General features: G+C 39.1%; 1 protein-coding gene across 1 annotated transcript in view; it reads left to right on the forward strand.

Annotated features, from left to right (window-relative positions):
• Nucleotides 1-11,827, forward strand: part of LOC104618452 (mitogen-activated protein kinase kinase kinase 5-like) — a gene marked incomplete at its 5' end in the record, with an annotated part of 30,713 nt that overhangs the window by 18,433 nt on the left and 453 nt on the right. The window contains 3 exons of the mRNA XM_010284048.1: nt 1,964-2,117; nt 5,163-5,270; nt 10,633-10,682. Of these exons, the coding sequence (XP_010282350.1) occupies nt 1,964-2,117; nt 5,163-5,270; nt 10,633-10,682 (312 nt within the window). The remainder of the gene's footprint in view (nt 1-1,963; nt 2,118-5,162; nt 5,271-10,632; nt 10,683-11,827) is intronic.

An 11,827-nucleotide genomic window follows, 5' to 3' on the forward strand; every position in this document is an offset into this window, starting at 1 on the left:
AATAGATTTGATGTAGGTCTTTAACTGGATGTCTGAGAAGGGTTGATACACTATTGGCTCCGGGCTCTTCTTAGAGCAAGGAGAAAAGGAGGAGTTGCTTGTAGGCACCATACTTCAGTGGTTACATTGCTGAAGAGAAGCGGTAATGGCATGTGGGTTTAGTCATAACTGCCTGAAAGTTTTTGGGAATGCAGACAACTTGGCTAGGGAGGCATGGATATGCCTTGGAATAATACTGTGATGGTTATTGCACATACCAGCTGTTTTAGGAACCTGAACACGAGTGAGCTGTATGGTGCAAGTTGCATCTCGTTGTTATTGACAAGAATGCAGATTAAAGTCCAATTAACAGAAAGGTTATAAATCTAGGGTTAAAGATAACCATGTAGTCTCAACAACTATTATGCAAAGGCCTAGAGGTGTGTGCTCTGACAGCAGGCTCCCAGCACCTGTTCTGCTTTGGGTGTAGACAGCAAGTAAGGATCAGTCACCTTCTGATCAAGGGCTGGGATCCTTTTAGCTGGGGGGAACCAAGACTCCTTTCTGACTAAAAAAGTTGTCACTCTACCAATTGAAAGAGTGCATATGTCGCAGCCTATGTGTGTTTGTCTTTTTATAAAGGCTAGAAAGCGTCTCCAAAAGCTGATCAGAGAGGAATGTATGTATGTGTTCTAATATATGGAAATGCTAAGCTTCTATATCAACGTAACATAGGAAACTGTCAAAATTAAGGACTCTAATTTTCTGGCCAAATATTTTATAAATGTTGTTCACAGTGTGTTTATCTGCAAGGTTTTCCATTTTTACTACGTGCATGTTGTGCTAAGAAACTGGATAGCACTGTCTGGAAGCCTCCTGGTAGAGTTTTCTGGAGTTTATGAATGCCTGGTTGTCAGGATTTTATGTAGCAGTGCCTTTGGGGTTTAAGTCTGTGGATTAAACTGTGAAAATACAGCACACTCATCTGTGCTTCAGGAAGGATTTCTCCTGTGAGCATTTCTTTCCCAGTCTGTTGCTTGCTGTTCAAGCAGAGCCCACTTGGTGCGAAGAGGAGTAGATACAGTACCTGAAGCTGGATATCCCCATGGCCTGAGAAGGGTGATTGGAAAGTGCATAGCTATGGAACTGTTCCTAAAAGGCCTTCTGAGTTTACATCATACCTTCTTGTCATAAGCCTGGAAACAAAGTTTCCATGAGTAGTTTAATTGCAATAAGGGGATAGCTGTGATAAATCCTCTTCAAGCATGTATATCTCATTGCTGTAGTAGTCATAAAAAATGAGTAAGATTATGTTTACAACCTTTTTGCAAAAATTCCAAGAGAAAGCAATAGTGTGAGGACCCCCATAAATCAGGCCCAGAAAGTGGAACAGCAGGGAAGGGGATGAGCTGCATTTAGGGAAGACGTTCAGCACTCCTGTTGTCCTTTCCCTAGCAGTGCCAAAAGGCTGCTTAGCGTAGCTGTTGTCATCTTTATGGGATAATCAATTCCAGAAGCGTAATGTTGTAGAAATCTGTGCTAAACAACTGCCAATGCAGATACAATACAGAAGACAGAACGGTGTAGAAAGTTAAACTAGTGGCCTTTTCACATGAGTTTTCATTTGAGGTTGGTCGTTATTGAAAAAAGTTTGACATGGGCTCAGTTTGGTCTGCAGGTAGAGGATTTAGCTATTTTGTGAAGCTTTCATGGTTTAGGATAGGAAACAGTACATGGGATCCAGGAGTATGTGCAGGAAGGAGTGTCCCAGAATTCATTTGTATTTCAGGTTACTAACATAGCAGCTGTGTTTCCAGTTCTAAATGGGGGACTGCTATTATTAAAAGCAATCCTAGACAACCAAAATCTTACTGGCTGCCTTCGTGTTGCAATGGTAAATGCTTCAACTGTGATTAGAGGTAGAGACATTATTATTTACAAACTGTATTAAATCTACTACCTTTGTATGCTTGGATGATCGCAGGTACCTGAAGTCTATTGTAGAGACGATTCTGATATATCAGCATTTTAAGAAACTGACTGCAGAACAACACACGGCCAAACAGGAACTTGTGGACTTCTGGATGGACTTCCTTGTTGAAGCCACAAAGACAGATGTGTCTGTAGTTCGATTTCCAGTAAGTGGTTGTTTTGTTGTTTGTTTTGTGGAGTTTTTTTTAATAAATTCTGACATGAAAGAAATGAACACAAAACACAGCTTGTTTGTAGGTTGCCAGACAATAAACTGCTTGTCCAGAAGAAATTTATTTGGCCTGTGTATTAAATTGGTTTTAATTGATTGCACGTGGCTAAAATGGGATTGCACAGTGTGTTGCATATGAAAGTAATGAGGAAAACAGTCAAGATAGAACTTTGCTATTTAGTGTTTGCTACCAATGGGTATACTTCTAAAGCAAAACTTTGCAGTGTATTCCAGGTGATACTGTATTAATTGTGTTATGTTTTGAAGAAAATATATTTTAATTTCAGTCTCTAGCTCAGCAGGCTTTGCATACCCTATTGCTGGTTAAGCCTGTGCTCTGTTAGGGGTTAAAAACCAGCCCAAACAGTAAGAAATCTATTGTTCCAGCTACGAAACAATGTATTTCGACAACATTGCATAATAGTATATGTATACTTTTCTGACTTCTTCCACAAACATTTTGCTGAATATTTTATTAGATACCCTGGTATTGTACAGGGTGCTGAAAAAAGTATACTGTAAAAAGGTCTTTGTTCCCTGTATATATTAACTACATATGTAGGGGAAATACTGTCTTGGGCATCCCTTTTAGCTAATGAATAGCAAATACAGCTTTTTATTTTAAGTAGCAGTCGCTATCGCCTCCCAGGTACTTGAAGCACATACTAGTTGTTTTGTACAGTTCTTTTGCCTTCCGTGTGTAGATGGGATAATAAACCATAAGGAAAACTCTAGTGTTGACCAGCAACAGCTTGAGGCAGTAAAGTGAAAGCAACATGAGACTCTCTAGGGAGTCTGGTTCTGCTTCTTGGAGGACAATGGATGTAAAGTTCTGCAGGGAAGCAAGAAATATTTTGAATCCTCAGATTTTTGTAAAAGAGAAGGCCATGTTTTTTTTAGATTTTTGGTGATGAGATGTCTCAATTAAATACTTAAAATAGGTTCTGACTTAGATGTCCAAGCGAAATGGTTTGGATTTTTATTAATATCGAGAGACAAACTGATCATTGTCTTAGCGTGAGCCAAAAGATAAACTCAGGGACCACATGGTTAGACTAGTTTCCTGTACAGTATGATGAGGTGTTGCAGACAGACATACATGATCTCTCATAATAAAAAAATTATGTTTGTGCCTATTCAAAAGGAAAATCACAGTCAAGTCAACATAATGAAACGGAGTAACTTCTTTTTACTTCCCTTCTCCCAGGGTCTTGCAAATAATTTATTCTAAAAGAAGGTTTTTGCAGAATTTGTTAGTGTGAATTGTTCTCAGAGCTTCAGCTTAAGGGCTTCACTGGCCATTGGTACTAGCTTAGCTGACAGTTGCTCTCTTAGCTGGTAGCTTTGCTGTCGTCATCTTCTTTGCAGCCTTTAGAGGAAGAAATTGTGGGTAACTTGCTATAGGCTAAAGACCCCGGTTGGTGAAATTGTCTAAACCAAATTTTAGGAATAATAAATGTCTGGAGGTGTCAGAGAGAGACATTTGAAATCCCACTGGTCATTTACAGAGTTAAATGCCTAGGTACTTTTCAGAATTTGGCCTTGCACTTCTGCCAGTGTATCTATGTGCTTGTTGACCCTGTAGGAGGGGACATGGCTCAGACTTGACTTTAAGCCATGGCTCTTTCCAATACTTTCTGCTTACGTGTTTGTTTATTTTTTTAAACAGATGTAGACCAAGTTGCCCTAGTCAATCTTTATTTCCTAAAGCAATTCCTTGAACTCCAAAAATCAGTTCAGTAGAAACAAAATTTTCAGATTAGGAATTCTGTATCTTGGATATTTTGGAGATGGTGTTTGATTGGAACTTTTATTAGGAGAGGGAAGGACAGAAGAAAGGAAGAAGATTATCAGCTTGTTAACTATCTATAACCTAGTCCCGCTTTATAACCATCTTTCAGCAGATCTCTGAGAGTCAGAAATCTTCCTATGCATGCTTACAGTGGAAGAGAGAGTAGGTATTTCTTGAATTAATAACAATATATTACATTCTGAAGAATGAATCATAGAATTGTTTGGGTTGGAAGGGACCTTTCAAGGTCATCTATCCTAACCCCTCTGCAGTGAAGCAGGGACAGCTTCAAGTAGATCAGGTTGCTCAGAGCCCCGTCCAACCTGACCTGGAATGTCTCCAGGGATGGGGCATCTACCACCTCTCTGAGCAACCTGTGCCAGGGTTTCACCACCCCCATTGTGAAAAATTTCTTCCTTCTATCTAGTCTAAACCTACCCTCTTTGAGTTTAAAACCATTATCCCTTGTCCTATAGCTACAGACCCTGATAAAAAGTCTGTCCCCCTCTTTCTTGTAAACGCCTTGAAGTACTGGAAGGCTGCAATAAAGTCTTCCTGAAACCTTCTCTTCTCCAGGTTGAAGAACCCCAACACTCTTAGCCTGTCCTCATAGGAGAGGTGTTTGTTTTATTTATTCCAGAAAATTTTCTATTGTAGCTGTCAGCGTCTTGCAGCAGTGCTTGTTGCTTTTGAGAAAATAATTTAATCTGGTGGCTACAGTTCACAGTGCTCTGAATCAAAAGCAGTTCAGTCTAGCCCTAGGTTGATGTGTTTTTCTGATTTTACCCACATGTGCTTCTATCAAAAGATAATAAAAGTACACCATGAATCCTGTCCACATGCAAGATGCATGTTCTTGAATGGCATTGTAAGAGAATGAATGACTGGTGACAGAAAGATTTCAAAATCTGATAGTTGTCAGAGGTATAATTTGAAAAATTAAGATACATGCTATTGAGTGACACATAATAGCTTACATTAAAAGACTAAATTAAAATTGGCATTTTTTTAATCTTAAGTTAATGTGAGCCATACTAAACTAGGCCAGTACTTAAAATTTTACCCTTCATTCTGCTTCCTCTGTTTTTTCTGCTATGGTATGACTACAGAAATAGTTCTAACAGATCTTAATACTTTCTAAGTTCTACATATTATGTACTAGTTCTTAACAATCTTTTTTTCTACAAGGTTTTAATATTGGAACCAACAAAAATCTATCAGCCTTCATATCTCTCCATCAACAGTGAAGCCGAGGAGAAGACTGTATCTATCTGGCATGTGCTGCCTGATGACAAGGTATAACATGATGTTGTCTGTAGCTGTAACTCTTTTCACAATTTAAAAGTATGCATCGCACAAAGGCATATGGCATGTAAACAGTGCATCTAATAATGGATTCTGCAAAGGAGAAGGTGTTTTAGTAGCACCCAGGAAGATGGTGTGGACATACATTGCCATGCATTTTTTGGTATTTTTTTTAATATGGAAATCTTAATTTTTTTCTTAAAGTTTGTCCTGTTTTGCCATGAATCTTTTATCTTCATCATTTTTTAAAGTAACTTGCATCTTCTTTCAGGTGGTTTTAAACCAGTGTATAACATACAACAAGTCTGTTGGTTAAGGTTTCATAAGTAATTTACAATATACTGTCATCATACAAATAATACAGCATAAAATTACTTTAAAAATTACTCTGAAAATAAAATTACAAACAGAACTATCTTCTTCCTGTATTTGCAGTATTGCTTGTCAGCTGTGGTAAATACTCCTTTAATATGAAAGTAATATAGACTGATGTCTTAAAATAGTAGCAGAATCAATCAAAAGCCAAAGAAGTATTTGGCAGAAGGATAGATAGATGCTCGGAAGGTCTGGAAATTGAAAAAGCTGGGAAGTCCATATGTCAAGGTGTGAGATAGCCAGACATATTTGGAAAGGAGCATAGAAAATCTGGAGATGCAAGGTGAGAGGAAAAGCTGGAATGGTTATTGCGTTCTGGGGTGCTTCAGAACCAAAATGTTGGTAAGAGTGAGGAGAGGAAGGACATCGTAGAACCTCAGAGAGGGATGGGAGCACGGAAACATGGGGGGAGTGTATGAAGAGTGAATGGAGGCTGAGTCAGCTGGAGGCACAACACTGGAGATGGTGTGATTTGTAAGAACTGTTCAGTCTTCCATGGCAGCATTTTGTTTGCCTGCAGGATAGGACAGTGAAGACCCATTTTTCAGGTAGTCCATCCTTCAGCTTTCGTACTTGTACTCTGCTAAAGGAGAAACATTTTTTCATGTGGAATGTGTGAGGCCATACAGAATTTTTGTTGTGAGTACATGAGAAAATGTAAATGGATAATGGCTGAAATAGCACATTTAGAACCCAAACTGAAATGTTTGCTTGGACCAATGAATTTCTGTTTCTTTGTGGTTTATTCTTGACTGATGTTTTTCCAGGTAGGCTCTGCCTCTGAGAGTAATACAAAAAATAAATTTACGTAATTCCTGGACAAAACCAAAATCTACCACACAGTAAATAATGATTTGTGTCAGTACTACAGAATAAACTTTATTTTTGTAAAGCACCTGTTCTGAAAGTATTTCTGTATTCAGAATTTAGTCTATTTAGAAACTACTGCATATTTTTGTTGGTTTTGTAGACTCTTTTTTGTGTATGTGTATGAAGTTCACCTTCAAACGATACTTTCCATTTTTTTAAGGGGCTTATCTATAGTATAAGAATGAACATAGGACTGGAAGGAATTTTCTGGACTATTGAGTCTTCTTCACCTCTGTTGCAGACACTCTTGTCATATAATGTTTCACATAAAGTGATCAAGCTCTGTCTGACTGCCAGTGTGGGTTTCATAGATGACTGTGCTGGAAAGGGGTTTGAGAATGCCGCTGCACCTCTAGAAGAGCCTAGAGTGGAATACTGCGGGCGAAGTAGAATAGTGCTACTTTGTCTTCTAGCTTTCAGTCGGAATTTGTTTGTTGCCATTTCATACTCATTCGTTCGTTCTTTTGCTAATACAGTTTTATGTTAAGTGGTTCCTTTCTCTCTCTGATGTTTACCTTGCAGTATTTTTACAGGGAATCCTAGTATCTCTTATTGTGTGGTTTTTTTTTTTTAATTTTATTTGGGCAAAACAAGTAGTCTTGGTGTACTGGCTACACATGGTATCTCATTGCCATGACTTGTTATTTTCCAGTTTGAGTTAGCCTTACTCAAGCATGTGCGCTCAGATTCCCAAAATGGTATTTCATGGTGCATTCCTGTTATCTTTTAGCTACAGGGATATTTTGCTTGATGCTCTCAGCGATGGCCTTGTTCATAGCTGTATCACTTGGCTACCCAGTCATCCTGTGACTTGGAGAAGGATTTGGATATATTAGTCTGTACCTGTTTGGTGTTCAGTGGATAGCTGGTTTTCCAGAGTTTGTAACCTTCGCTTTATAGCATTTTCCATTACTCTAATTCTGTTACTCAATTTTTAAAGGTTCTTTATAGTATGTTGTATGTTTTGGGTTTTTTTGTGGGTTTTTTCTCCTTCCTCCCTGATTTGGGGAGTGTACCTCTGTATTTTCTGCGGATTAGTGTTTTCCTATTGTTGCTACTCTAGTGTTAAACAAAAGTCAGTTTTTGTTGTCCTCCCTAGTACTTTTGCTCTGGCCAGAATCCTTACTGTGGTGAGCTTATTCGGTAGCCTGGGATCTGACTGATACAACAGGCATCCCTGCCCTGCAAGCTCTAATACCCATCAGAATAATGCAGTGGGCAATTTGGTAGTTACCCCTTCAGCTGTACAATTATAGTCTGTTGTTCCAAGTTTGTCAAATCCATCAGAAACCTTACAGGGAGAAGAGGGACTAAAAAATTCGGAGACACCAGCTTCCTTTCAGTTGAATATAACCAGTATAATATTTGTCTTTGACAAGAGGTTTTGTGAAGGAAATGGATGTATTATCTGTCAGCCTGCTGCAAAGAGGAAGACTCACTTTGATCTTCACTAGGCTGAAAACAGGCATTTTAGGGGCTGATTAACAAGCAAAAACCACGTAACCCTACTGCAAGAACAGGTTAGACAGCTGGGTTTGGAAACTGCTTCAGCTATCCAATTTTAATCTACCTACAATAGGTCTGTCACAGCTTTACCCACTCATGCTTCAGATTTCAGTTCATTTTGACTCATAAATTAATGGTTCCACTTATTTTCAAAAATTGAATCGGCGCTCTAAGAATAAGAATTGCAGGTTACAAAGTATGTGAACTTCCTTTCATGCACAAACAAACTGAATTTCTGTTTCAAATCCAAACTGGAACTCAGCGGAGCCTGCAGCTGGCAGTTTTGTAATAAATAGGCAAATGACAGTCAACACCAGGATAAATAATGTGGCCTTTTCCTTTTCTGTGGATTTTTTAGCAGTATGTCTTAACATTTATGCCTTTAATAATACCAAGTTTAACGTAAACAAATGCCTATAAAAATCAGCTAGCATTATGTTTTGTAGAATGCACATTACCTTTGCTTTGCAGTTCCCTAATTTTAGCAGCCCTTTCCGCATGGGGTTAGAGGAATGCAGCAGTGGTGTTTGCAAGTTTGAAATAGAACAGCCTGTCTCTGTTTCGCATTGGCTTCTGAATCCATTTTGAGTTTTGTTTTGGGTGGTTGGTGGTTTTTTTGCCTAACCAAAGAACAGATGCTGAATTTGGATAGCACGCCTGATATATTTACTCCAAAGTATTCAAAACTTGGCCAGATCATGAGGGACATAACTTTTATATTATTTCATCGCCTGAGAACTTTGTGTGGTAAATAAAAGATGTATGAATCCGTGAGAGGTTAGTTGCATGTAGATGACAGGTAAAACCTACCGTACTTATGCTTCTTGTTACACTTCTTGAGCATTTCTGCCTGTCAGGACATATATTTTAAGTTATTTAGATTTTAGATTATTCCCAGTAGTGGGAATTGGACAAGTACCAATCGCTAAGCTCTGAAGAGAGTTTCCAAGCATAAAAAATTGGAAAGTGGCAGAGTTTGTATATGGAGGGAGGAGTAAAAGACAGTGCAAATACACCCTCCTTACTAGCAGAGGGATTGAGTTGGTGGTCTTTCTTTATGCAAGAGAACCAGGTGACTTGAACCAGGAAACTTAGTTTCACAAACACTTCATACTAGCATCAGTTAGCACCTCCACTTCAAGATGCAATCCCACCTTTTCTTATTATCAGGCTGTTCTCCTGTCCCTGTACCCCACTGGAGAATCCCTCCCCTCCATTTAACATTGAAGGGATACTGGAGTTACCGCTTTGTACTTCAGAATAATAATAGTGTGAAGCTTGTGCTTCAAGAAAGATGTTTGCTTCTATTTTTTGGTATGTTGTGCATACCAAATGTTAGGCATTTTATATTGGCATCACAACCTTGAATGTGATTTGAGCAGGAAGGAAAGAATTACAGAGGAGGAGAAAACTGATGTAGGAAGCCTTATAGAAAACTGTTATAGCAGTGAGGATTTTTCCTCTATCATTTCCTGCACATTGTGCAGCTATTTTGGCAGTGTATCTGTTCTGACTTCTGTATATTTCACTATTAATGAAATATTGTATAAGCTACACATTTTCATGTCGTCTTTTGGAATACATTTGACTATGTGTTTGACACTATGCCCTTATGCTATAAATTACCTCTCAGCAAGAAATATCTCCATGCCTTTTAATTGCTCAGGTCACTAAAATGGCAAATTAATTTCAGCTCTAGAAAGCAGAGGTTCTTCCAATATGTTGCTCATTGTGGTGGGACCCCAAGATTGCCAGCACTTTGAGGTGGTGTAGTTCCACCTTTTCCTGAAAGGAGAATATTTTCATTGGAAGATACACAAAAGGCTTCTGTTTCCTACAGTAAACTTTTAATGTAACATAAACATAGAGCAATACGACTGTCTACAGTGAGAACTCAGTTCTGCTGAATGTGACACATGTGAAGTTAAAAGATCTGAACATAAGTGAGGCCTGGCCCTTTGTGTTTTCATAGGGTGTCGTCTTTCTTCCAGCCTTGCTTATTACTCCAGCAGCTGTTAGGGGTTGTGGTACATTCTTACTCTCTTCTGGATTCCTAGGGAAATGGTCTCCTTTCTGTTTCTTTGGACACTTGGCCTTCATATTTGCTCCTTCTCTGAGCAATTCATCCTACTTTTCAAGGATTTCCCACTTTGCTCTCCAGCATCAGACATCCTGCTTGTAGTGCGCTCTGCCTGATCTTCCCACACACTAGGGCACTGAGCATGCAGAGCAGGCTCTTGTTATTCTCCGAGGTGGAATTTTATTCCCCCCCCCTTTCCAGGGGGTCACTCGTGACCTCAAGTTCAGCACCCAGACCAGCCCTTTTAATCTGCTGTTTTTCATGCTTCCTAAAATAGTACGTTGTGTTTGCAGAGTAAACAGTGAAGACAAACAAACCAAAACGTCTGTCTAGAACTTCTTTGCTTTGGTTTTGGGTGGAAAACAAATGCCCTGAAAAATAACTGTTAAAAAGTGATAGGCTGTTATAATTTAAGTGTTTCTCCTTCCATCTCGTGAGTTTCAGGCTAGAAGATAATGCCTACTGGTGCATCATTTGTAAAAAGGAATGTGTTATTTATTTACTTTCTTCTGCATATTACAGAAGGGTATCCATGAGTGGAATTTCAGTGCTGCTTCTATCAGGGGAGTAAGGTAAGTTGGTTCCCTTCCGTGTTTTGAAATGAAAAGAATAATTGAATAAGTATTGTATTAAGCTGCTGCTGTGGACCTTGGTGGAGTCCCAGACACAGAATTGGAGTGTAGTATTGCAGGTAATTTCACAGGTGCCCTGCTCTAAGTGAAGCCCTGGGAGTCTCCTTCCAGATTCAGAAATGACCATTGGCAGAGTTTATGATGTAAAAATTAACAAACATAGCCCGTTAAATTAAAGAATTTCAAAAAGTTGGTAGTCACTTAATGCTCATTAAAATTGAATTAAGATAACTGCTGAAGTTTCATGTCATTTTACCTGAGTTCCATCACAGCTGAGAGCTGCATGGTGCACAGAACATACCACAGGAGGTAACGTGGATGCAGAGTGGGGGAATATGAGGAACTGACAAGATCAAGGTGTCTTGCAGTATCCTAATTGCATACCTGTTGTTGGGTTTTGGTGTGAGTGTGTATGTTTGGGGTTTTTTTTTTGTTTATGGGTATGGTAGCAGAATTGTTTTGCCACTGTTTTCAGAGAAGGCCCATAAGGAGAGGAGCCTGTCAACGCAGGGTAGTGGATAGACCACAAAGTGAAAACTTGAAGATTGTTTGAGAGAACACAAAAGGGAGTCACTAAAAGAAGAAGAAGGGGAAAAAAAACCCCACAAACACCAAACAAAAAAACCCAACCCTAAATGTCCCAAAGATTCATGGTAGCAGAGGTTAACATGGATTAATAAATCATAGGACACATGAAAGACTGGCTTCACTGGATTAGAAGAGAGCAGTGTTATATGTTCAAGACCACCTTTCTTCAGCGTGCTTCCCTCTTTGGGACAGGGCTTGTGAGGCAATGACAAAGGAGGAAATTTTGCCATCTGCTTGATTTCAGCAAAATGTTTTCTGTCTACTAGGGAGACTTCTTCTAGGGAGAATTATTTATTGGAGAGTAGTCCACTAAAGCGGACTGGTCAAGATTGTGTGCTGTATTGTGAGTAGAGAACCTACAAATTTGAGCTAGTGGGTCTGCTGTACTAGCCCAGGTTGAATGTAGTGTGTACCCTGTTTAGCAGGGTTCAGTCTTGCAATTTGTACCTTCTGATAGTAAGAAAGTAGTGTTCTAACACTGCTGTGATGTCTTCCGA

This window comes from Phaethon lepturus, unplaced genomic scaffold, assembly GCF_000687285.1.
Source record: "Phaethon lepturus isolate BGI_N335 unplaced genomic scaffold, ASM68728v1 scaffold12023, whole genome shotgun sequence".
NCBI classification, from domain to species: Eukaryota; Metazoa; Chordata; class Aves; order Phaethontiformes; family Phaethontidae; genus Phaethon; species Phaethon lepturus.